Here is a 24,651-nt window from a genome sequence, read left to right as displayed (position 1 = left end):
ACGGCAAAGGCAATACTATATATAGTATGTAGTATATGTTTCATCATATTCACAGATGGAATATAAATAAAAAAAAACATCGCTTGTTATAGTTCTCAACCTGCTTGTCCACAAGGAGGAGTATGGTTCTCCATGGCACCAAAGCGTGCGGCAACAGATTCCTGGCTCGTCTTGTGCTCGCTAGGCGTGGAAAACGGAGTGAATCCCGGTGGCACACTGTTGTTGCTGGAAGCAATAAATCCATAGTTATGCGATGAAGGGTATTCAAAGCCTTGCTGCTGCTGCTGATGCGGAAAATCGTAGTAGCTGGCCCGGTTGTTCCGGCTCGGCAGGGAGCTTGGAATGGACATGTTCCAGCTGGATGGAAGCTGGGACGATTGGTCTTGGAGATCCTGTTGTCTCTGTGCAAGGTCATTCCGGAGAGCAATATAACTCGCGCTTGGCTGTTGTTGCTGGGTGTTGTTTTCTTCGAGAAACCCGGGGCTCCAGATGCTTGAACCCGTAAAAAAGGGAGAATATGACTGGGGCCGCAATCCGAGACCAGGTGGTGCCATGTGTGTCTGGATTGGTCGATTCTCAGGGATCGTATGCTGCGGGCTGATGCCACTTGATCTGGGGAGAAGACCTTGGGATGACTGCAGGAATTCTGGCAGTCGCGAGACAGCAGGAGGCGCTTCGTAAGTGTCCGACTCCACCAGTCTTTCAACACTTTCAGCTATACGATTGAAGTTTGCAGACATTGATACAGATGCCGACTGCGACCCGCCAAATGCGCTCCGAGTCTCTGTTGTACTTTTTTCAGTTGCCGGAGCGCCAGTTATTTCCTCTCTTTGAATGCTGGCTGCAGACATTGTAGGCTGGTGACCCTGCGGGCTTGAATAAAATTGAGACGGGAGCCCTTCTTCTTTGTACACGAACATCTTCCGTTCGTTCTCGTCAATTAGTGCAATAGGAATTCGCTACATTAGATGTCAGCTGGCCGTAACCTTACTACGCATTCTTTATATCACGAAACTCACATTACCAACGACAAGGTCTAAACCGTCAATAACGAACTCGCGGATTCGATAAAGCATTTCGAGGTTGGGGTGATTCCTTTCAACACCAGGATTGATCGTCCTTGGTTTTGTTGTTGCAGCAGACTCGAGGTGATAACGACGACTGGTTGCATCGTTCATGAGCGGGTTGAAGCCGAGAACCTCTTCGTCTTCCTCCAGAAGATACTCCACCTCAGGTAGGGCTGTCACGTCAAATGTAGACGCTAATAAAGATAATGTATTTGCATATATTTTCCAGAACTCTTTGATCTGCACCGAGAGAACCGTGTCCTTGTCTTGTATTTGAGCTGCAAGTGAACTGCAATTGGCAAGTAACCACGAGCTGTAGTTTCGGAGAGCAGGCAAGACTCGCCGCGCGACAACGGTGACTTTATCAGAGCCTGTGCTGCATTCTTCTTTGCTCTCCGAATCTTCAGTTGCAAAGCGTTCCAGTTCACCCAATAGGATCTGAAGAAGCGTGAAGAAGGTTTTCACATTGATCCTCTGGAAGAAAAGTGCGGCGTTGTGAGTTAACTCGCCTGAATGAAGCTATCAGTATATAGCCCATAAAACCAGAAATTTGAAACCCGGAGATTGAAACCACTTACCGTTACTGGATCTAATCTTGGCAAAGTCTTCCGCGGCGATATTTATCAGGACAAATTTCTGAAGAGTCCCCTCAAGGGATCTCTCCTTTAGATCCACGGCCAATTGGCTGAGAACTTCATTTTCAAGCTCGTCATGTTCGGCAAAATCGAGACCCTTGTAGCACTGGGCGTGAAGATAAACAAACCACGGAGTCAACGCCTTGCCCGGAATACCTGCATCCTCCTTGGGAATCAATTCTCTCTTGGCCCAGGCACTTAGAATCTTCCTTAATTCAATTTCCAGATTGCCTTTTGATGTTGGGTGAGGCTCCTGTGCAGAAAGCGCTCGATATAAATGATAAGTCGCGCGTAGATGGTTGCCATCTGCCAACGCGATAACAGCTAACTGGTTGTGCGAAGCTCCAGAAGCTGGATGAATGATACCTGCGAGGTCATAATAACCGATTGCGGGCCCCCAATTACGGGCTTTTCCCGTGATAATTTCCGTCTCGCGATAGCGCGAAAGGTCACCTAAACGGATCAGAGTTGCATGACAGGAGAGTAATATACGTTGGCGAAGACCGGGATCTAGCTTGACGGGAGAGTCGACCGAAAGATCTAGTGAATGGCCGACACGATTAGCAAGAATGAAGATTGAAAGAGAAATGTTTTGGAAAAATTACTTTCAAAGTTGAATTTCCTTGCGACTTGCTCCAACTCCGAAATACCTCCAAAGTGGGACGATAGGTGCTGAATATAGCCTCTGTAAGATTTTTGGCTCGACTTGATGAATTCAAGGTAATGCTTTTCAAGCTTTCTCCGCTCGACTGGTTTCTTTTTGCCAGTGCTTTCTCGAAACTAAGGCGGGGGAGTTAGAGATGACACCCCATTTTATGTTTGTATATATATATTTTTTTTCCAGCAACGTCCAAGCAAGACTTACTCGAGCCAAAATCTTGCGAAAGCGCGCATTTATTTTGACATGAGCATCCCATAGTCGGGGCTCCGCATTTTTCGAGGCGGCAGCATCAAAGTCAACGAAAATGGCGTTTTGGCAAGCCTGGCGAAACCTGTGACAGGCAGTTAGGATTGATGGACTTCCTAAAACCGATAGTATTGACTGACTCGTTAAGGCAATGGGTGATTTCTGCAAAAGTCGGCTCCTTGTCCGCAAGTGTTTTCAATAGTTCCTTCTCGGCTTGGTCTGCAGACCTGTTGAGCGGTGTCAGCGAACAGCGCATCACGTCACATGGCGAACAAGCAGGAAGGTAGAAATAAGAATTGTCAAGGACTCAAAAAAGTAGCAAAAGTACATACTGCCAGGAATTCTTGAAGGCTGTCGCCATGTTCACAGGTGCTTAAAGGTAAAGCGCGCTTTTGCGACACCTCACAGATCACCTCGCCGTCAGATGGCTGGCTGTAGGTCCTGGCGGCGCAAGGATTGGGGTGAACGATCCATCTGTGACAGCGAGTGGATTGCACAAAAAGAAGAAACAAAAACGAGGGCCAGAAGAGATGTCAATTGCGACAACAGTTTTGCAGGCCCCGCCGGTCGATGGGAGTGCGACAAGCATCGACCGCAAGTCCGCAACACTTCCACTTCGTCTCGGTTCCTTCCTCTGATTTGCCGGGCCGCCGCCCTGTGGCTTGCGCGCCGGCAGTGGGGCCCCTGTGGCGCAGGTCGGCTGTTGATTGGCGGACCCGCGGTCCTTCGCGTGGCTTTCATCATTCATCATATCATTTCAATGCTGAACCTCAACTCTTTCCTCTATCTTCTCTCTACCATGACCTTCTAGCAGACACACTCACCCTCTCGGACACGGTTGAATTGGCTCCTCTTTTTTTTTTCGCATTGGGTACAACAAAAAAAACAAGTCTGATCGGCGGGGCCTTTTGCCGCACGCACGGCATCCATGCATTACTAGTAGCATCTCCTCTCAAACATGGCAAAACGTCCCAGACGAGACTCTGCCGACTCTGAGCTGAGCGTGCCAATCCTGACTTACCAGGAAGGCCCCGGACGAAGAAGCTCATCTGTGGCACCCGTGGCCAAGATCTCATCGTCCTCAACAGAAGAACCCCAGGCGCGAACCATGACGATGCATTGCTCGCTCCCGCCACATCGAGATACCATTGATTTCGCCTCCTACGACGAGTACGAAACACATTACCTCCAGATGCATGTGAATCGCTGCTCGGAGTGTTCAAAGAACTTTCCCACGCTGCATTTTCTCGGCATCCATATCGAGGAAAACCACGATCCGCTCATCTTGGCTCGGCGAGACCGAGGTGAGAAGACAGTAAGTTTCATATATTGTCCTGGCTGTAAAAAAAAAAAAAACCAAGTTAAAAGCTAATGAAAAAATTCAGTTTAGCTGCTTCGTAGAAGGATGTGACCGCAAATGCTCAACTCCGCAGAAACGCCGGAGGCATCTTATTGATAAGCACATGTTTCCCAGGGCAAGACTTTCGCTGTAGATTTATAATTTTTTTAAAAAAAAGACTACTAATTTTCTAGGAAACTTGTAGAACTACAATTTCTTCATCGTCAACGACGGCGTCGATAAACAAACATCCCTGCTTCGACTTTCGAATAATGGGCCCCGACGGCGTTCCCTAATATCGACTTCTCAGTATCCGCTAGAAGGTCGACTTCGAAACCGAAAGACGTCGCTCTCTTCTTCTCTTGACGTTTCTGGCCAGAATACAGTCGAGAAGAATAAAAAGGAAGGTGACACAGAGCAGCAAATGGACTCTTTGACGTCGTCCATGTCTGCGTTGAATTTTGTGCCGGCGAGTGTGACGAGGAGGTTGGAGGAGGAGTCGCACAGGAAGATGGACCAGGGATAGGAGTTGCCCATACGTATATCAATTGATCTATACAGTTCTGGAGAAAAATTGGTTAAAGAAGAAAAACCGAACTAGTTCAATGGCTTATATGGACAATAAACAATAAAGTAACAAAAATAAAATAACAAGCTAACCTCTGCGCACTTTGAATAAACCCTCCCACATCATGTCGTCGTCGTCCAATAGCTGCATAAATCGTTGCATAGATAGAAGAGAAACCGAAGTCCAAATTCCAGACAGTTTTGATCATAATCAAACATTCAAGCCAAGTTGGTCGTTTGCATACGTTGTACAAGAGAAATCCGCAACAAAAGTCAAAAGAGTTAAAAAAAAAAAAAGGGGGTAAATGGGTGTAGTTTGCAGTCAGCGTCAAACGTGATGCATCAGTGGGTATCAAAGATCAAAATATGATATGAAAAGGAATAATAGTTTGTTGTTCAGGAAGAGGATTTCAAAAAAAAAAAAATCAACCTTCCAAGAGGTCTGCGTATGCTTCAAGACTGTATCCAACCAGATCAACAATAGCCCAGCTCGTATTTCCCTTGAACGTCCGGGCCCAGACACGAACCACGGCAACGCTGAGTTGCTTGACTTTGATCGGATCATGGATAAAGTCTAGGTCAAGCCCATCTGATGGTGCCACTGCCATGTCAGTTTCGTCCATCATGCTCTTGATCCACAGCAACAATTTCCGCTCATGATCGGAAAGCTTTTGCTCATTCTGAGTCAGTGGAATAGACATAAGCCATCTGCTCAAGAGAAATGCACACTCTAAGCTGCACAGCGAATGTTGAATGCTCCAAAAGAAAGAGTGAGTCCGCGCCACAAAGTCAATACCAAGTCGGACAGGAATGGACAGCGCGTGGGCAGAATGAAGAAGCGCCATGATAAGCTTTGGACTGCGTACAATGGGTGGCGATTCCTGCAAAGCCCTGGCAATCTGCAAAGGGTCCTGGGTCACCAAGTGCCGACAGGGGCCCAAATCTACATGGAGCCGTATGTAGGCCAGTCCCAAAAGTGCAGTTGAGGTGAAGGCAATAGGACCTGCGGGATTTTGGGGATCGATACTAGATTCAGGCGTTCGCTTCCAGCCTGCTTTCCAAGCACTCAAGGCATTGTCCATTATTGACGAATCATCGGGGCGGAGACTATGGCTCTGCATGAGGGGGGCCGAGAGACATAATTGACGAGCGAAGAAAATCTGCTGTATGATGGCATGGATAAGTATATAATTCCCAAGGGGCGATATAGGATGCGGGTATGATGGTGGTGGCTTGAGGAATAGCTTTGCGAATGCCTCTTGAAATGTAATCGTCGAGTCATAGCGAGAACGGTAGACGCGCCGCCATTGAGCCGCACTGTTTGCCTTCCAAACATCGTGAGAACAAGGAAGCTTCAACTTGAGCTCCGAGTTTAGTATCAGAGGGGGTATGTTGTACATGATGGAATGCAGGTTGAAGAAACAGTAAACAATTAGCTTTGTGCGTCTATTCCCTTCTAGCCGGACCCAGTCGTCCCAGCTGAGGCTGTTGTCAGGAATTGGAATCGGCTCTGAAAGGCCGTGTTCGCGAACCAGTCTGGCCAGAGTGCTTTGCAATGCAAGGATTTCCCGTAGGAGTTCTGGTTGTCGTTCCCAGGAGGCAAAGACAGTAAGCAGGAGAAATGTGCGGATAATCTCCATGTGGGCGTCTGACTCGTCCATCACATAGTTCATATGGTCGAGTTGAAGGGGGTATTTATGTGCCTGAAAGGGGCTGCTTGGAGTATTCGATGCGATTGAGCTCCTTTGAGAGAGTGAACTCGGTACATAAATATCCCACGTCGGCATCGGAGTTTGTTTCGAGTCTCTTCGGCGAAGACGCTCAAATAGAACTGCTTTGGCGGCGTGGAATAATTCGGCCCCCCGGGTGTTTTCGAATCTATAATGTGAACCGGCCGCTGCCAGAGCTAGGGTGAGTTCTGGAGGACTTCGTACGATCGAAAGGGTGGGTACGTGGATGAATGGAAGATGTTCGTTGAGTCCATTAATGTAACCAGCAATGAAGCGCGATAATGCGTGTCTTGAAGGAGGTATGAAGCCGCGAGGCAGAACATGCGCAAATTCATCCAGCCTGCTCACAAACAGCTGTCTATCTGCATTTGAAATGTCCCATGCAGGCCGCGGATTTGTAGGATCATCCAGCAAGCTCGTGCGCTCCTCGGATTCCTGAGGCTCGGGCTGTAAAGAGGGGAGTCGAGAGCCAAAGTTTGAGAAAGAGGGGGTTTCCTCTGCTGCTGCTGCCCGTTGTTCACTCAAAAGGTCACTGTTGAATCTTTGGGGCGCAAACTCCCGCACTGGCGGTTTTGATTCAAACGGAAGGGTGTTGGGTAACAGCGAGTCTGTCTCGACTGACGAGAACACGCCGGAATCCCAGTCGGACGACATGCCGACACTCTCTAAAAAGATGGTGAAATCCTGGACAGGATCACCTAGGTCAGCAAGATCAAGGATCGACGGCTCGACTCCGTATGTGTCTGCAATGCTTTTTTCATGTACTGGCGGCTGCAATTGCGGCGGTGGAGCAGCCTGGGGGGGCGGCTTCCGGACAGAGTCCAGAGCCAATTCCTGCTGGTTCTCCAGAGCTACATGGCTGGCGGCATGAGAGAGCAAATTGAGATCATAGCCCCAAGACGGGTTAAACTGGTTTTGCTCTACAATAGGAGCAGGCGCAGGAGGCGGAGGAGCATGGTGAACTTGCACGCCAGGGACTGAGTCATGCATGTCCAGCATGCGTGATTCCGGATGCACCGACTGAATCATCGAAGAAGCCGGACTGGATGCAATGTCGTGGGCGTCATTTGCAACACGGCGCTCGCCGCGATGAGCAGCAGCTTCAGCCGGGTGTACCAGACGTTCATGTCTGACAAGAAGATCACTGTGTCCGCGAGAGCGCACTCTGTTAGCGATCCGCGGACCCGTTGCACGACAGCAGGGGTTGCACGCCTACCTTCTGGCAAACGACTTGGAGCAGATGTCGCATGAAAAGGGCTTTTCCTTGGTGTCTACAGGCGGCAGGTCAGCTAGGACTCGATGGCATTGGGCCGGAGCGTGCGACTGAAGCTGGGAGGGGAGAGAAAAAACTGACGCGTGCGGAGATGGCGTTGGAGATGCTCCAGCCGCGCAAAGGAGCGATGGCAGTATTCGCACGACAAGGACTTGCGGTGCGGCGCGGCAGTCTTCTTGCGCACCTTGCCTGGCGATTCCTGATCAGCCTCCATGGGCGAATGGTCCTGCTGTGGTTGTGCTGGAGCGCCTGAAAGTGTCCCCAGAAAGGGTTTGACTCGGCAGCGCTTGCGAAGCGTGAAGCATTTGGGGGGTTTGAGCGGGGAAAGCGACGGGCTGTGGGGTTTTTGGTTTTTGGTGAGGGGGCTGCTCCTTCCTCGGACTAACTGGTCTTAACCAACATTTTAACGAGCAGGGCTGTTGTATTATTGTTGTTGTTGTTATTGTTATTATTCTACTTGTTTCCCCTGATATATACAGTACTGTATTGGTTACATGTGTTTAATATTATTCGACGTTGCTTAAACATGTCTGGTATATTGACTATGTTGATATATATATACGTACTATCATGCCTCTAGTTTCAGTGTTGCTACAAATTGATCAATATAATACCACACATCTAGATTTAATTGATAGTTTCTATGTTCTATGTTCTAAAAATAACATTGGATTCTATCAATCAATGTCCAATCAAACACACAAAGCAGCTAGCACTTGAGGTGTTGAGCATTTAATACATGCATCAGCCTTTGTGCTTTGATAGCGAAGCAATCGCCCCATCGTCATGCACCTGTGACTGTAGTCGCAGCAGCATTAAACACCAAGTGTTTCTTGCGATATAAATACATCTGCCGGGAAAAGAAGCCCTGTAGATGGCTGATGTTAAACCAAGAAAGCTGGTTGGGCGTGACACAGCAGGGAAGTTTCAACCTAGTTTCACAATGTTTCAAGATTACTGGCGAGACACGTGGACGGGTGGCCGCCGGATGACGGACGCCCGGGAGACGATTACTCCTATGTAGTCACTAGCAGAATAATAATAACTACAACAACAAGAATAATAACAATAATATCCCGCGTGAGATGGGAACTATTTGCCTGCGAAGCTCCGGCCCGCACTAGCCCCAAAACAGGCTGTTTCAGCTATCTTGCTATTTTCGTTCTTTCCCTGCCCGAAAGCCGTACCCGGCCGCCTTCTTTCCTCTCTCTCTGTCCTCCCCTCTCTCACTCATCTTCTCTGCATCTCTCCCTCTTCGTCTGCACTCATCGCGACTGCCAATATTTCTCAATATTTCCATCACCACGCCGCTCTCCGCCGTTCCTCATCGCGCCCGGCGTTTGAGACGCTGACGCTGTTTGTTCTCTCTGGCCGACCGCGGGGACAGAAACACCACGAACCCAACACACAGCACGCTTGCGAATCCCCGAGATCATCGACCGTCACCAGCATCCCCTGTTCGAGTTAGACGCCCCGCGCATTTGGAGTTGCGCGAAATTCTTGATTCGTGATTCTTGATTATTAGAACAACATCGCCGTCATCATCAGCAGCAGCAAGATTACCCGTGGTCATGCTCGTTTGTCGCCTTTAGTCAACCCTGCTTATTCTCGGCACACGCTATATCGGTACTGGCTTTGGCCGCAGGGAGGCGAGGCCGTACCTTGGTTATTTGTCCGCTGTTTGAAACGTCCACTTCTTCGGTCTCGCCAACTACCCAGATAACCCCCGACAATGTTGGCTCCATCGAAGCCCCCGTACCAGCCTTCTCTGGGGCTTAGCTCGTCTTCAGGGAATTCATATAATACAGGTTCTTCGCTTAAGACGGGGACAACGATGACCTCAAACGATGCTGGTCTGTATATGAGCCCGACCGAGTCGGATTTCTCAGACGGCAACGATGGGTTGGACTCAGTTCGGTAAGCAAAGTCTCTAGTTAGTTTTCTGCTGGTACTGACTGTGCATCTGTCAGATCTTGGGACGAGAAGAAAGTCAGCGAATGGTTACATAGCATACGTTGCGGCCAATACGATTCTTTATTTAAGGGTACGTCCTCCTTTCCATCCACAATTACGACGCTGTTGCTGATCGCTGGTTAGAGAACAATTTCAACGGTGATAATCTTCTGGAATGTGACCAGAAGATTTTGCAAGAGATGGGCATTAAAAAGATCGGCGATCGGGTGCGAATCTTCATCGCTATCAAACAACTAAGGAACAAGGCACTCATCAACCGCAAAAGACTCAATCTAGTCAGTCTCCTTGGATTTTTCTCTTTCTTCTATATTCAGCATGCTAACTACCTTCCTAGGATTCACTCGCATCTCTTGAGGCCACGGCTTACGCACCATCGTCCGACTTGTATAATTCCAGCTCCCGACTGCACCCACTTACCGGAAGGTCATATTCACGGCCGTCGTCGCCCTTGGCGATGGACGACCGGGGAGCCCGAGGACTTCGATATGTCGCAGCAAGTCCGATAGATGGTACGAGGCGGGATGCTTCAGGCTACCTAAGTCATCCGTCTTCTGCTGGATCAGGGTCAGGACGTCGCCCTACAACACCTGGTGACCCCGGCCATGCTTCTCTTCACTTGCGGCAAAACTCGAGCATCGACGGCTTGACCATGGGCTCGTTGTCTTTTAACTCGCAGGTTATTCGGGTAATCTATACTGGCGGACAGACAAAGGCTTTGAACGTAAAGGGCTGCAAGTCGCCCGAGGAAGTCATGATCCATGTACTCAGAAAATTGCAGCTTTCCGAGACTCAGTGGCGCAACTATTGCTTCTACGTTCTTGATGGCCTAGACCCAACACCTGCAAATTGCAGGCGTTTGTCGGACTCTGAAATCATGAAAATTTGCGACGGGGCAAATAAGTCGGAGCGTGGCCGTCTCATCCTGAGGAAAATTCATGCTGGCGAGCCTGATGGAGACGAGCTTCGTCGTGCCTCACAGCTAGCTATCGACGAAAGCCAAGCCGCACACCTGAACGCCTTGAGTAGCTCTAACGCTCGCAACCAACTCAAGATTCAGCAGCTCACAGGCGAGCCATGGCATAACATTAAGCAGCCCATGTCCCCAATGCATCCATTAAACGATGATTATGAACCTTCTCCGACATCTGCGAACATGGACCGTGCCTCTTCGTCGAAATTACGATCATTTTTCGGCGCCCGACCTCCTAGTGAGATGATCATTCATGAATTGACATCATACTTTCCAAGTCACCAACGGGAAGACATTGAAAAGACCATGCGCCTTTCTGTGCGGAGGTCTCAACGACTCAGTCGAGCTGCCAGCCGTCTTAGTGTTGTCAGCAATATCAGCTTTGCGTCTAGCTTGAAGGACGCTCCCCCAATCCCCAGCATTGCCGACCAATGGCTCACTGGAGGCCAGTTGACACGCGCAGCTCGGCCGCTTTCGGTTTCCAAATTCAGTCTCCCCCAAACTTCGTACCGTGATTCGATCGCTTCTAGTTCTTTGCAGCCGCTTCAGGAAGAATCACCAATTGAGCCGGACCGCAAGTCATATGTGTCTTTTGAGAGCAGCTCCGACCCGTTAGTTAGTGATCATAGTTCACTGCAGCCAAGCTTTATGGATGAGTCGCTTAGCATCGCAGCGACTGATGGTGGAGGCTCCCTGAGTGAGCGTTTGAGCCTGATTGTGGCCGAGGATGAAGAAGACGACGATGCCGGCCTAGTAGACTTCCTGACTGGTGACAATTTCGCTGCCAAGAACTGGATGAAGGGCTCCTTGATAGGAGAGGGATCGTTTGGAAGCGTATTCCTTGCTCTTCATTCGATTACTGGCGAGCTTATGGCTGTAAAACAGGTTGACCTTCCCTCGGCAACCAAAGGCACGGAGTTTGATAAGAGGAAGAACACCATGGTTACCGCGCTGAAACACGAAATCGAGCTCCTGCAGGGTATGCACCACCCCAACATCGTCCAGTATCTCGGCACATCTGCAGACGACCACAACCTGAATATTTTCTTGGAGTACGTCCCTGGTGGCTCTATCGCTGAGATGTTGAAGCAATATCATAATTTCCAAGAGCCATTGATACGAAACTTTGTCCGTCAAATTCTTGCGGGGTTGTCTTACTTGCATAGCCGTGACATCATTCACCGTGATATCAAGGGTGCGAACATTTTAGTGGACAATAAGGGTGGTATTAAGATATCCGATTTCGGTATTTCCAAGCGCGTTGAAGCGTCGGCGATGCTGGGCCCCAGCGCTGTCGGTGGTAGGGGTCACTTGCATCGTCCATCTTTGCAGGGAAGTGTTTATTGGATGGCGCCCGAAGTTGTTCGTCAAACAGCTCATACCAAAAAGGCTGATATTTGGAGCTTGGGGTGCTTGGTCGTTGAGATGTTTATCGGAGCTCATCCTTTCCCTGATTGCAGTCAACTTCAAGCCATATTCGCCATTGGCAATAACCAAGCTAAGCCCACAATACCGGATCATGCAAGCAAGGAGGCTCGGGCATTTTTGGAAGCGACCTTTGAGGTAGATCACGAGAAGCGACCCGATGCTGATGATCTGCTACAGAGCCCATTCCTTGAGATGCCTGTACCATGAGTACCACTCTTCCAAGGAAAGACTATCTAGAACATAGTGGTGATGTAGATTTGTACCTTATGATTTTACGATTTGATTTGATTTCTTCTTTTGGCTTGGCGCAAGTACCCAATTTTCTGGATACTACTGGGAATGAAATATATCATTCGGTTAAGCATTCTTCTTCTTCTTCTTCTTCTTCTTCTTCTTCTTCTTCTTCTTCTGGATTGAGCATTTCCTCGTACTCTTATTGTGTATAATAACTGATGGATTCAGTAATTTGGCATATGTTCTTGAGCTTGTCATTTAACATTTTGAATTTTCGGAAGATCCGATCAATTGATGCTGTTAGAGGAAAAAGAAACAACGGTGATGTAGCTAGTTGCCTATCGATTGGCTGTGGGTTAATCATTCTTTTGACACTCAATGTCTTGGTGGAGTCGCTGCCATAAGGCAAAGCTTCAGGGCTAGACCTGGAAGGGGCTCTGTCAGATCAGGGTCAGATAGCGGCAGATTGGCATGCTGGAAAGTGAAAACATACGTTGAGTTTTTATCAGACTGTATTTTGAACTGTGTCAAGCGTTCAGTCTCTGAATGACGGTTTCCTAGGTTAAAATGAGAAAATTCGCTTTTGATTTCATAAAACATACAGTACTTCAGCTTCCATAGCCTCTTAAGAGTGAGCCCTAGATAATCTTATGGATTTTTTGAGGATTTGGTAAGTGTGGGGCGGCTCGTGCGCTAGTCCAAATCTGGTCAATGATATGAGTTCTTCTGCCTACAGGCCACCACATCTCTTCACAGACATTTCTATTGTGCCATGATTGCAGGACCGAGAATGGCCTAATCAGACAGCCAGAGATACAAGTGGGCTGAAGTGCCCAAGGGTTTGGTGGAACTTCACCAGATCCGGTAAAGTTTCAGGGCTGGTGGCCTGAGGTGCGTATAGCTTCAAAATTAATAGCCAGGGTGAGAGAAAATTAAGCTGTATCTGGGTTAGATTGTTTACTTTGCATTTTTACGTGGCATATTTGCGTTATCTGTCTATTGTGCCTTTTTGCTGTGTGATATGACCCACTGGACTGAAAATTTGAAAAAGCGCCTGGCTACACTGCGTCTTGCACCATACTAATATAAGATGATTTTCAGGATAATCTGTTGTAATCAAATAATAATTGTCCTTTTGTAAGACTGAATTACCACTACCCTAAAAAGGGAACCCTCTGTGGGGGTTCTTGTAAGTGGTAGTAATTTCAGTTTGACACCTTTACCCTATTACAAGCCGAATGATCTACCACCTCTGAGCCAAATAATGACGCGTGAGTGTGATCAGAAGGATCACAAGGAAGTAGGAAAAGAAAAAAGGACAAGAAAACCACTTCAACTTAGATTTCAGAGCTTCTGTTTTGCCCGTGCTTTCGCTCGCCATATGGCGCAGGAATGGCTCGGAATTTTTCATCGCCACCTCGTAAGACGAGAAGTCGAATAGATCGGACGCGCGGAAAATGAGACGCGAAATGCTGCTGTTGTAATGAGCCTCAATGAGGCGGCCATCCTGTCCAGTAAACGATATCGCCTTGACCTATAGGATCCTCCTGATTAGAGATGTTGGGAATTTGCGCGGAATATACGAGAACCCCCTACTGGTATGACTTTGTGTTTCTTTAGCGAAGGCTTCTTGAACTGGGATATTATGACAGCCAGAATTGCGAGGAGTTCATGACGGTAAAGCCCTTCGTTGCGAGATTCGTAGCCCTGGGATATGCTGATCATTGCGTGTGGGCGGCCATTGCTTGCCTTAAGGGGGTCATGGAGACTGTAAATAGACGAGTCAAATAGATCATTGCATAACTCTTCATCAATCAGAGCGCCACCGTAACATCTGTACCGTAATGGTTCCTGTTAGTTTACTTTTCTTGGTCCTAAATTTGGCTCATTGACTCACGTGCGAATCCACCCAGAAACTGTGGGTAGTGTAGTCCGATCTGTGCTATTTGGAACATTTCTTTTTATTTCAACAAACTGCTTTCTCATGAATTTGCATAGTCGTTCTGCATCAGTCTGTCGGTCATTGAGTCGATTGGCTGGGTGACGTCCTTTGGCCCAATCTGGATAATCCCCTTCGTCCCAGATACGGTGTAACCGTTCAACCGTCGTTTTTGTATCCTCATGAGCAAGATCTGGCGGGTACTTATCCAGGTCTTCCTTGGCCATGGGAATGAAAAAAGTGTCTTCGTTTTCAGTGGGGGTTTTATCGAGTGAAAGTCCACGAAATACGATATTGTACAGCTCAAGGTCATGTGCATCATAGCAATAGCCCCAGCGGTTTCTCTCAATCTCTAGATAAATGATTTCAAGCTCTCTAACAATTTGTTGGCGTTTTTGTTCGTTCTTGGGAGTGAAGCTTTGGAAGCAGGCGGAAAGGATTCGTGCTTTTGTGGTTTGAAATGGCATTTTGAGAAGAAACACCCAGAACACTGAAATGATGAGAATGACAAATGCTGAGAAGTGGGAGAAATGCTGGGGAACCAAGATACTAGGGAGTAACAGGCAGAAGAAATCTTATCACTGCTGAGTTAACAGGTTGTTCAGGAGTTCTTCACGGGTCCTCCCACTGTCTCACACTGTCTCAGACCATCCACACTACTCACACTATTGTTCACACCGCCATTGTCCACACCGATCCCATTGTTCCCACTATTGCAACTGTTCACACCGATCCCACTGTTTATACCCTTCACACCAATCTCACTGTTTACACTGATCCCATTCATACTATTCACACTATTTACACTGTTCATGTTGCTCTGTTCCTAAACTGCTTCTATGTTCATTCCAAAGCTGCTTCCCTGTTCTAGCTGCTCCAAACGCTTCTGTTCCAACACTGCTGTTCCAATGCTGCTCTGTTCCAATGCTGCTCTGCTCCAAATGCTGCTCCGTTGGACTCCCGTTGTTCCAATACTGCTGCCAATACTGCTGTGCTCCCACTCCTGTTCTGCACTACTGTTCCCATTCACACCATTTATCCCATTCACACCATTGTTCTCATTCACACCATTGTTCCCATTCACACCATTCATAAAAACAAAAACAAAGAAACAAAGGACAAGGGACAGAGTAAAATACTATTGATTACTCGGGTAGCACCATTATTCAGCTCCAGAAATGGACTTGGAGCTGTATATATAAGGCATAAGTTGGAGAAGTGGGCCTCCTGGCTGACACCAATATCTGCAGCGTGAATACCCCTGGGGGCAGCAGGCCTCATACAGAACTGTTTGGAAGTGTTTTCGAAGATTTCTTTGTCCGTCAGCTGAAGGTATATTGCCAGATCCTCTGCGCGCTCTTGATGATATCACCTTTCTCGCTCGTTCCCACGTACATCTTGTATCCTCCTGTGGTTGACAACCAATAACAAGATGCCAAAAACACGAAAGAATAAGATACCAAGATCGAAACTGACAGTCCCTGACTTCTTCATCCTGGTAGTGAAGAAGAGTGGGAAAAGCTTTGCCAATCTGCCAGATTAAAGCATCTGGGAATCTACGACATCCCCTCGGAAGAAATGGGCGCTGGATCTGAGGTCAACCAGAAGCAGTTCGTCGCATTTCGGGCCTACTGGACCCCTGATAGGGAGGCTCAGGATCTAGAGGATGACATGGCCCAGTTTGGTCTTGCGGACACATGGTTGGATGCCAAGCAAGTTGTAGATGCCGATCAGGAACTGTGTAGATACATGCAGCTGATTGAGTCTAATACGCTTGTGGAGACCGTCAGCAAAAGTGATCCTATTTGGCTTGGCTCGTTCAAGCCAGTGAAGGTTGCCCAGGAATTGGTTTCCAAAGTCAATGGGGTCTACGACTGGGATCGCAACCTCGACGATTCCCGCCCAGTGACAAGACAGAGACCAACTCTCCTCAAAGTCAACCTTTACCCTGAGCCGGCAACACACGAATACACCGCTACCGACTATTGGGAAAATAATCTCCTCCTGCAGAGGATGAAGAAACGGTTAATATTGCTCTTATTTTGCTGCTGCAGAACCTGTTAGACCTTGTTCCCGACGTGGGTCTTGAATGTGTTCCCAACCGTCACCATTTCGCCGCCCAGTTTAGGGAACATGTAGTGATGAACAGTCACACCGATGGGATCATACGATCCAAAGATGGAGGGAAGATTTTTGGTATTCTTGAAGCCAAAAAGATGAGTCGTGACCACAACAATGACGCTATCAAAATGCAGGAAACTGCCGAGATGGTCGGGTGGATTCGCTCGCGATGTGCAGCGTTCAATGGCCGGCAAGTCAACCAACTTAATATTGACTTTCTAGGCGTGTGATAATTTCGCAAGACCGGCACCAACTGTTCATTACAATGGCGACCTACGACGACGCCTATGCCAAATACCTGGCAGGGGAGACCCCCCCAAAGTCTTATCTCAAATTGGCATCTTACGGCCCGTACAAAATCACAGACCACAAACACATGTACTGCTTTGCTCATGCTGTGGTTGCGCTCGCAATGGCAGCCGACGACGTGCTGTCTTGACTTTGTTAGTCGGGAGAACTTGCGAGATTTTAATGCTCAATGAACAAACAACACACGGAGAACTTCGCACTAGAATAGATGGAAGGCCGCCTGAGGATGTGACTGAACAGCCGTATTGCGAGTCTCTAACTAGGTGAATTGCAATTATATCGACTCGGAATTTTACCACCGTATCAAAGAGGGTATCAAAGAGGGTATCAAAGAGGGACCGTGATTAGTCGGTCAGCCATTGTTGCACCAGAAGCCACCGTCATAATAACCCTGTTTGGTCGTGTGAACCGGGAGCACTGGGAATGGGTCTCATACTGAACACTATCGGGGCCGACGGCTTGTAGGCTGCGAGACCAGGCACCGGGGACCCGTTGGAGAAGTTGCTTAGCGAGAGTCATATATTAGTCGACAGAATATATCTAGGCGCAGACTTCTCCGTTAACTTGCAGGCTCAGTTGCACTGGTTCCTAGGCCTATTTTGACACGACGAACATATCCACAAGACGGATAACAAAGTTATCCAGAAAAAGTGCAATATTTTAGTGCTGGAATAAATCCACAGAGTGAAAATTTGTACGTTGAATTATGTATCATTATTGATTAAAGAAACTTTAATGTTCAATGGACATATCCACATAATTCTTCCAAGTCTCAAAGCCAATCTTCTCGTAGAAATTGTTCAACTCCACTGAGTCGATAAAAACACCGTCAATGCCGCCTCTCCTCTTCATCTCTTCCATAGCAGCACAGATCAAGCCCAAACCAACCCCTTTCCCTCTAGCCTCCTCGCCGACACCCACCGCAGCAATTAAAACCGTCTTGCCAGTACCACTGACGTTCCCGTCTGGACCTCCAGCAACGGGCAAAAACGCAAAGCCATACCACAACCTCGACCGGCCCGGAGACAGCATCAGCGTCCAGCCAATCTGCATGCCGTCGTGGTCTAGTGCAACCATGATATCGTCGTGCTGGTTCTCGGCGTGCAGGAGCCGGTAGCCGCCTGCCCATTGCGGGAATTTTGATTCCTGGGCGGCGAGGCATTCATCCACTCCGGATGGTGTTAGAGGTGCAAAAGTGACACCGCTGGAGGAGGTGCGGTCGAGCACGTACTGGGGTGCTTTGAATGTGGCGAGTTGTTGGTACATATCTTTGCAGGTTATACTTTCTTTAAAGCCTGAGGTCATTTAGTACGGTATAATGCTGGATACGGATGATAGGAAGGAGATACCTCTCTTTGCAAAAAACTCCTTGTTCAGATCCGACGGCACGCCTGGCCAGAACTTGGGAATCGGACATCCCAGCTTGACGGTCTTGAAAGATTTCCACAGGTGATCCAGAGAGTAATGCAGAAGCGCTGTCCCATAGCCGCGGTTCTGGAAGCCAGACTGGATGATGATTATCGGCAAGTATGCCGTTGTTGCAGTTGCAGTTTTTGATATCTCGGTATAAGTTGCACAGAACCCGACCAGGCGAGATGAAGTATCATTTTGGATAGCAACAAAATGCGATCCCCAAGGCTGGGCAAGGAGGTGTTGTAAATGCTGGGAGGCAACGGGGTATTGCGGGAATGTCTCTTGCCACAGCGTTGAAACTGGGTCTGCATCGATGGAACCATCGTACGGTCTTATTGTGAGGTCAGACATTTCAATTAATATGTATCAACTGTTATATACCAGGTGTCATGTACATAGATATGTCTATTCTCCATTGATAAGGCGAAGGGACGTATATGTAACATCTAAGAACATTGTTGCCTAATTAATAATACTTGATGCGTATACAAAATAAACGCCACAAGATGGCGGGACGAAGAAAGCTAGAAGATTAATGACTCGTAATAATAATAATCAATCTAGAATACTACATAACTAGTCACCCCACTGTAGATACATATAGTATGTAATATAGGCACTAGAGCCTAATAGGCTTAGGGGCTATCGGGATGCCAAGGCTCGGGCCTCGGGTATCGGATATATATTACCGTAAGGGGCATCCCAATAGTATAATAGAATAACAAGGTAGGACAGTATGCTCGGAATTGCGTACAATTACTTTCATTTACTCAAGATGGTGGCTTGATACTGAAGGATAGTAGGACCCACATGTAGTTGGAAATCTTTGTCTTCAGGCTGACAAGCCCAAAAATTCTTCGAGTAACTTGCCTTACTATCGCTAACTTTCAGTCTTAGGTCGTTATCGAACGTTGACCGATTGTTCTATGCTCCATAATGAAATTCTGTCTGAGCTTAGAGGACGCATCTTGGTAAGCCCCAAAAGATCAAGTACGAGAATTCTCTGAATGGGATCGAGGCGAAAGTGGGTTTTGGGCTTATGATTCATTGATTTGAATTGTGCCCATTGATCGACCGCGGAAGAAGACATGTATTCAATAAGATAGTATCTATAAAAAGACAGATATTCTATCTTGCTACAGTTTACTCTTGGTTACTTTGTGATGTTCTTGATCTGGCGCTACCTCCAAACTCTCGTGATATCGGGCATAGCTCTGCAAGGCATTCAGCTCATCAAGGGTGAATTTCCTCTTAACAAAGGCTTGCTTTCCTTCTGATAAGACGCCCTTGAGCGGAATCTCCATCTTCTTCCCGTTGGCATTATATGGAATATGGGATACCGAAATGATGGCGAATGGAACATGGCGACGCGAAAGACTACTAGCTATGCAATCACTTATTCTCCCTTTTAGATTTCTCCATTCGCCGTCGGATATGGATTTTTCTGGTGTTGATCGAACCACCAAAAATAGGATGACCCTTTCTGTCTCATCAGATGCTCGTTGCTGACCAACACAAATTGAGTCCACAATATCAACAGCAAAATGCTTTTCGATAATGGAATAAATCTCCCCGCTCCCAAACCGTACACCAGCTGGATTGAGGACGCTATCACTGCGTCCGAGAATGTAGATACCCCCGGTCTGAGGAGAGATGTACATGCGATCGCCATGAGTCCATATACACGGTATGTCGGAAAAATATGCTTTCGAATATCTCTCCCTTTCAGGATCGTGTAAAAAATGCAAGGGCATATTTGGGAACGGCTGCGTGCAAACCAACTCCCCGGTCTCCCCTGCCTGTAAGGGACGACCCGGATTTGCTGATGACATGGACGAATAAACGTCGACGGCGAGTCCCAATGCCTTAACGGTGATCTCGCCTGGATAGGTTGGTAGGCTCACAGTGCCATGGACAAACGACCCACATAGTTCAGTTCCACCTGAGAAGCTGATTTGGCACAGAGGACCAAAAGAAGTGGCCATCCATTCTGACAGCGCCGGTGTGAGGACAGCGCCGGTACTTAGGAGAATCTTCAAACGGTTATTCTCCATGCATTTGGCATGGATATTCACCCGCCGCAATTCGGAGAAGTACTTCGGACCAGCACCAAATGCAGTTACTCCAGTAGAGAGCACTCGCTGGAGAAACCGCTCGGCATTGGGATAAAAGGGGGATCCATCATAGAGAACAACTGTGCTACCACAGAAGAGTGCACCCAGCATGATATTCCAAAGCGCCCAGCCGATGTTGGTATAATGAAAGTAGACGTCTTTGTCATCAAAATTACAATGCAGTCTATATTCCTTTTTGAGGTTGATAACCACACCTCCATGAGAATGAACAATAGCCTTGGGGACACCGGTTGTCCCCGATGAAAACATGACACATAGTGGAGTGTTGAAGGGAACCTGTAAAAACGTGAGAGGTTTCCCTGTTTCTCTTTTGAGAAAATCTCCGAACTGAGTTGACTTGTCTTCGTTATTATGCGGCGTTGTAATAACGAGCTCTGCGTTATTGGGTTTGCTAATCTTGTCCCAGACTGAATTCACCTTGCGTAGGATGCTGTGAATTTTACCATTATATCTATATTTTGCATCGGCAAATAGGAACTGTGGTCGTAACTGTGACAATCGGTCGAGTAATGCTTGTTCGCCCACATCCGTTGCCAAGGACGAAATTACTCCTCCTAAACTGGCTGTAGCCAGTATCAAGGCCAGAGATATCTTGTTGTTCCCCCCAATAACAACTACCACGTCACCTTTCTGTAGACCAGAGCTTGATAGTGCGTCTGCTAATTGACGGACGAGCTCTTGCAGCTGGTCCCAGGAGACATTTTCTGGTCCAGAGTCCAGATTAGCTTCATTCAGCACTTTGATCGCAGTTTCATGGCCATGTCGAGATAGAAGGTTCTCAGCAAAATTAAGTCTTGCATCTTGGTAAAATTCTGGGAAACTGGCAATATTTCTGGCTTCATCAATGGCAATCGTGGGTTGTGCTGATGCTTTGATTTCAAGATATTGCCACAAATACGTCCAGAACGCGTTTCTAGTTGAGGCATGAGCACCAACTGAGAATGAATGTAGATCGTCATATGTTTGTAATTGAAGGCTATGTCGTTTGTTGATATATTCGCGGAAATCGTCCATATAGGTCCGAAGTCCCGGCGGAGGTGTATAGAGAGGCGTAGGGGGTTCGGAGTGTGACATGGTGGTGGTCATTTGCTCACAAATATGTTGAACGATAAATCATGCTCGATTCAATAAAAAAGAAGAATTAATTATTCAAGCTACTTAGGTACACACGCGACCGTTTTTTGTTAGTATCTCCCCGCGGACGTGACAAGCAAGCCGGTCCGATGTGGACGGGCCGGCCCCTACTACATACAAGCCCTAACTCTGGCCCGAGGCGAAAACATCAATCGATGACGGCCTATGGCGGCTATTAGCGGTCACGATGCCGAGAAACACTGGAAGTTCTGCTAATGGGAATTTTCACCATTGCTAATCTAGTTTCTAGATACACTAGCGACTGTTGGGGAAAATTTTACTTGGGGACGATAATAGACACAGACACGCGTTAACCCTAACCCTAGTCTCATTTCATGGATGCTCCAAGCGATTGTCTGTACATACGACCCTCCAAACCAATTTACTACCCTATACATGTAACGATTTTCCATAAGAGAGAAATTCATATCTTGTTCATGGTTAAAGTAGTTATCCATCGTAACATCGCCCCAAGTGGAATCATCAAATCTTCGCCTCCCACGCCGGTTGCACCAATCCACTCAAAGGGCCAAACCCAGCCCTTTTCCCATCGGCAGTAGTAAACCAGCCTTCCATCGTTACGTCGTCCCCGTCTTCCAGCCAAGTTATCTCCTCATTAGCGACAGTTGGCAGGGGCTCCTTGCAGGCATTGGCCTCGAAGAGACAGCCGCATCCAGAAGGAGTTCTGGGGTCACTCGATTCGGGTGTCTGCACAATTATTTATCTATTATATTATATATATTCAGGATGGGTATCGGCTCACAGGAGAAGAGGTTGTACCAGAGCCTAGGAGGTCGCCCGTGTTGAGCCCACAGCCACTAGACGATTGGTAGGCGATCATCTGCAGTGAGTCCCAGTGTGCGTCTGTCAGGTTTGACTGTACGATTTTTACTGGATTTGATCGTTTCCCTATATAAGTTAGTCAGATTAATTGGCTGTCAGATCTACATGTTTACTAGAAGGGCTCTTACGAGACAATGTCACCGACAATTCAATATCGTAACCGGCGTGGTTATCAGGATCATTCTTAAGATAGCTCGCCAACTCGGAGTTGTTAGATGCTACTGGACGAGCAAGACTACCACGAAGCGCGTCTGGAGTAACGACCCAAGGCGAAATACTAGTGAGAAAGCTCTTGGAGTGCAACGGTCCGAACGGATGCATTTCGTACTTTTGCGTGTCCCGTGCAGACCAGTCGTTCAGCAGGACGTAACCAAAGACATGTGCCCACGCATTTCTCGCAGAGACCACGTTGCCTAGTGCCACGGGGGTCGAGACGAAACATCCCACTTCAACTTCAAAGTCAAGCTCTCGGGAAGCTTGATACTCGACGTGCTTGTCACCGGGATTGCGGAGGAAGAAGCCCTTAGGGCGGATGACATCTGTTCCGGATACTGCAACGGAAGAAACGCGCCCATTGTAGGCCATGGGATATTCATAGAATGCGGGTGGAATGGGAATATTCATAGCTTTTCCGGCCTAGGAAAAATGTAAGAATCCATCACTGCCTAGTTTTGTCGTGTTTACGGAGAGGTGGATTCTCACTTTATCAGCGTGCACCAGCGAAGAGTAGAAATCGGTGTAGTCGGTCGAACGCATGGGTAGGTGCATTTTAACCTCCCGAATTGGAATGAAAGCCTTTTTTTGAAATTCCACGTCATTGAAAATCGGAGAGTCGGCGCTCGTAAGATGATGAACGATAGCCTGGCGAACCGCCTGGCGATCAGAGAGCGGAAGCGCTGCGAAGTCGTTGAGATACGGCTTTATTTAAACCCAGTCAGAATTTGTACTTTTGCATACGGTCGCATCGACATAGGAGATAAGGGGAATTCTTTCATGCGCACCTTTAGGAAAACACCATCCAACGACTGTGTCAGCTTCGGATCTGCAAGCATCCCGCGCTGAACTAAAGTATCAAGATCGAGGACATAGTCTCCGACAGCCGTGGCAGCTCTGGGTGTCTTTTAAAGTGAGAAATATAAATATTGACTTCCTATATTGATGACCCACGCTACTTACTTGTCCCGGAACACTGTATATCCCATAGGGAATATTGTAGATCCCAAACGGGCTGTCACTAAGGATAGGAAATGGAAATGAAATTGTCATTTTGTACGTATCCCTGTCAGGAATTCTGTTCAAGAAATTGGATAATATTGGGGTCTCAATTGAGTTTCAGAAAAATACATTAAAGAACTGGATATTTAGATCATCCCCCGGTCGAGGTACACAAACCTTGGCCGGGCCGACCTTTTCGGTCCGCGTTTTTGGGATATCTGGAAGTCCTAGTTATATCTATAGGCTCGGACACCGAATATTACATAGAATAAACCTCAGAGAATATTCAATTATTTTGATCAATCACATTAAAATAAAAAAATGGCTTACAAAGAAACCAATCCCCTCCCACCCTTGGAATCCGGCGGCGCCGTCCTCTCCATTGCAGCCTTCGAAACCGGTTGGATGCAGATAAAGGCATCAACTGCAATCGCCGGACTGAAAGGTACCAATTATGCGACCTCCTGGAGATTTTTCATACAACATGAGAAATCCAACACGAAGTTTTGGTATGATTTGGGGGTTGCTCATGTATGCCTAACAAATCCGCACATTTTTTTAAAGCTCTGTCAAGGCACCATTAACATATGAGCCACGCAGGATCTGTCATTGTATCCTCCCAGAATTCAAAGAGTCCAGCACGCAGTCTTCTCTACAACCCCAGCCGAGCGAGACCCTGCGCAGGATGTCGTTTCCGTGGGTGCCGATCCTAACGAAGTGAAATACATAATAGCAAGGTATGGCCAAATAACTTTACGTGCGAAAAGCAAAAGCTTTAGTTTTAATTCTTATGAAAACTAGTCATGGCCATTGGGATCATATATTTCCTGCTGGCAAGTTCTTCCCCAATGCCAAAGTGCTGTGTGGTAGTGGTACACTCGAATGGGCATCCAAATCATGGCCCTCCGAGGCCGACAGCACCTTTGATGGTCGCATCTGGAATAAGGAGAAATCGGAGCTTCCCGTAGAAGAACTACCTTCTCCCAAGGCTTCCCCGGAAAAGTGGCAGCCTCTTGGTCCGTTCAAAAATGCATACGATTTCTTCGGTGATGGCAGTTTTTGGCTGATTGACGCCCCTGGCCATTGCCCTGGGAATTTGGCTGCACTGGCGCGTGTTAAACGTAAGGATGGCAAGGTGAAGTGGGCATTCTTGGGCGGCGATTGCTTCCATAGTCACCTATTTGTCGAGTATCCGGAGGCTCCGTTTGGCAAGGGAGTGAAGGTCACCCCAACAGACACGTTTCATGAACACGAAGAAGACGCAAGAGAAATAATCAGACAGACTGCAGAGTTAAAGAAGGGCGAAGGTGAGAACGCCTTGATCTGGATCGCGCATACTGGAACTTTGGAGGATATCTGGAATTTCTAAAGATGGATGTCTCATCTATTCCCGCCCAGTATTCCTGGTTAGCTACTAG

The 24,651-nt window shown here is 47.6% G+C and overlaps 10 protein-coding genes across 10 annotated transcripts; 4 read left to right on the top strand and 6 right to left on the bottom strand.

Annotated features, from left to right (window-relative positions):
* Window positions 1-95: 95 nt before the first annotated feature.
* On the bottom strand, window positions 96-2,970 carry TRUGW13939_08078 (uncharacterized protein; the record flags this gene model as incomplete). The annotated part of the gene is made up of 7 exons (XM_035491214.1): window positions 96-959; window positions 1,020-1,576; window positions 1,646-2,242; window positions 2,308-2,482; window positions 2,568-2,694; window positions 2,750-2,836; window positions 2,942-2,970. 7 exons carry the CDS (start codon window positions 2,968-2,970, stop codon window positions 96-98), a joined length of 2,436 nt encoding a protein of 811 aa, XP_035347107.1.
* Window positions 2,971-3,567: 597 nt separating this feature from the next.
* Window positions 3,568-4,474, top strand: TRUGW13939_08077 (uncharacterized protein; the record flags this gene model as incomplete). The annotated part of the gene is made up of 2 exons (XM_035491213.1): window positions 3,568-3,924; window positions 4,154-4,474. 2 exons carry the CDS (start codon window positions 3,568-3,570, stop codon window positions 4,472-4,474), a joined length of 678 nt encoding a protein of 225 aa, XP_035347106.1.
* Window positions 4,475-4,940: 466 nt separating this feature from the next.
* Window positions 4,941-7,732, bottom strand: TRUGW13939_08076 (uncharacterized protein; the record flags this gene model as incomplete). The annotated part of the gene is made up of 3 exons (XM_035491212.1): window positions 4,941-7,389; window positions 7,462-7,516; window positions 7,600-7,732. 3 exons carry the CDS (start codon window positions 7,730-7,732, stop codon window positions 4,941-4,943), a joined length of 2,637 nt encoding a protein of 878 aa, XP_035347105.1.
* Window positions 7,733-9,250: 1,518 nt separating this feature from the next.
* TRUGW13939_08075 (uncharacterized protein) lies at window positions 9,251-12,097 on the top strand (the record flags this gene model as incomplete). The annotated part of the gene is made up of 4 exons (XM_035491211.1): window positions 9,251-9,435; window positions 9,489-9,562; window positions 9,616-9,767; window positions 9,827-12,097. The coding sequence occupies 4 exons, from the start codon at window positions 9,251-9,253 to the stop codon at window positions 12,095-12,097; spliced, it is 2,682 nt and encodes an 893-aa protein (XP_035347104.1).
* Window positions 12,098-13,367: 1,270 nt separating this feature from the next.
* Window positions 13,368-14,530, bottom strand: TRUGW13939_08074 (uncharacterized protein; the record flags this gene model as incomplete). Its single annotated transcript, XM_035491210.1, has 3 exons — window positions 13,368-13,658; window positions 13,721-13,958; window positions 14,022-14,530. 3 exons carry the CDS (start codon window positions 14,528-14,530, stop codon window positions 13,368-13,370), a joined length of 1,038 nt encoding a protein of 345 aa, XP_035347103.1.
* A 1,111-nt stretch (window positions 14,531-15,641) lies between these two features.
* TRUGW13939_08073 (uncharacterized protein) lies at window positions 15,642-16,623 on the top strand (the record flags this gene model as incomplete). The annotated part of the gene is made up of 2 exons (XM_035491209.1): window positions 15,642-16,087; window positions 16,407-16,623. 2 exons carry the CDS (start codon window positions 15,642-15,644, stop codon window positions 16,621-16,623), a joined length of 663 nt encoding a protein of 220 aa, XP_035347102.1.
* A 602-nt stretch (window positions 16,624-17,225) lies between these two features.
* On the bottom strand, window positions 17,226-18,257 carry TRUGW13939_08072 (uncharacterized protein; the record flags this gene model as incomplete). Its single annotated transcript, XM_035491208.1, has 2 exons — window positions 17,226-17,788; window positions 17,843-18,257. 2 exons carry the CDS (start codon window positions 18,255-18,257, stop codon window positions 17,226-17,228), a joined length of 978 nt encoding a protein of 325 aa, XP_035347101.1.
* A 785-nt stretch (window positions 18,258-19,042) lies between these two features.
* On the bottom strand, window positions 19,043-21,127 carry TRUGW13939_08071 (uncharacterized protein; the record flags this gene model as incomplete). The annotated part of the gene is made up of 1 exon (XM_035491207.1): window positions 19,043-21,127. One exon carries the CDS (start codon window positions 21,125-21,127, stop codon window positions 19,043-19,045), a length of 2,085 nt encoding a protein of 694 aa, XP_035347100.1.
* Window positions 21,128-21,658: 531 nt separating this feature from the next.
* TRUGW13939_08070 (uncharacterized protein) lies at window positions 21,659-23,251 on the bottom strand (the record flags this gene model as incomplete). Its single annotated transcript, XM_035491206.1, has 6 exons — window positions 21,659-21,883; window positions 21,939-22,084; window positions 22,147-22,654; window positions 22,721-22,936; window positions 23,020-23,136; window positions 23,195-23,251. Coding segments are annotated over 6 exons (1,269 nt in total), but the record flags the coding sequence as incomplete, so codon positions are not given.
* Window positions 23,252-23,554: 303 nt separating this feature from the next.
* TRUGW13939_08069 (uncharacterized protein) lies at window positions 23,555-24,602 on the top strand (the record flags this gene model as incomplete). Its single annotated transcript, XM_035491205.1, has 3 exons — window positions 23,555-23,764; window positions 23,834-23,970; window positions 24,035-24,602. 3 exons carry the CDS (start codon window positions 23,555-23,557, stop codon window positions 24,600-24,602), a joined length of 915 nt encoding a protein of 304 aa, XP_035347098.1.
* Between the last annotated feature and the right edge of the window lie 49 nt (window positions 24,603-24,651).

The sequence above is a fragment of the Talaromyces rugulosus genome, chromosome IV (assembly GCF_013368755.1).
Source record: "Talaromyces rugulosus chromosome IV, complete sequence".
NCBI lineage: Eukaryota > Fungi > Ascomycota > Eurotiomycetes > Eurotiales > Trichocomaceae > Talaromyces > Talaromyces rugulosus.
The sequence above is the reverse complement of the archived record's forward strand: the minus strand, read 5'-3'. Positions and strand labels throughout refer to the sequence as shown.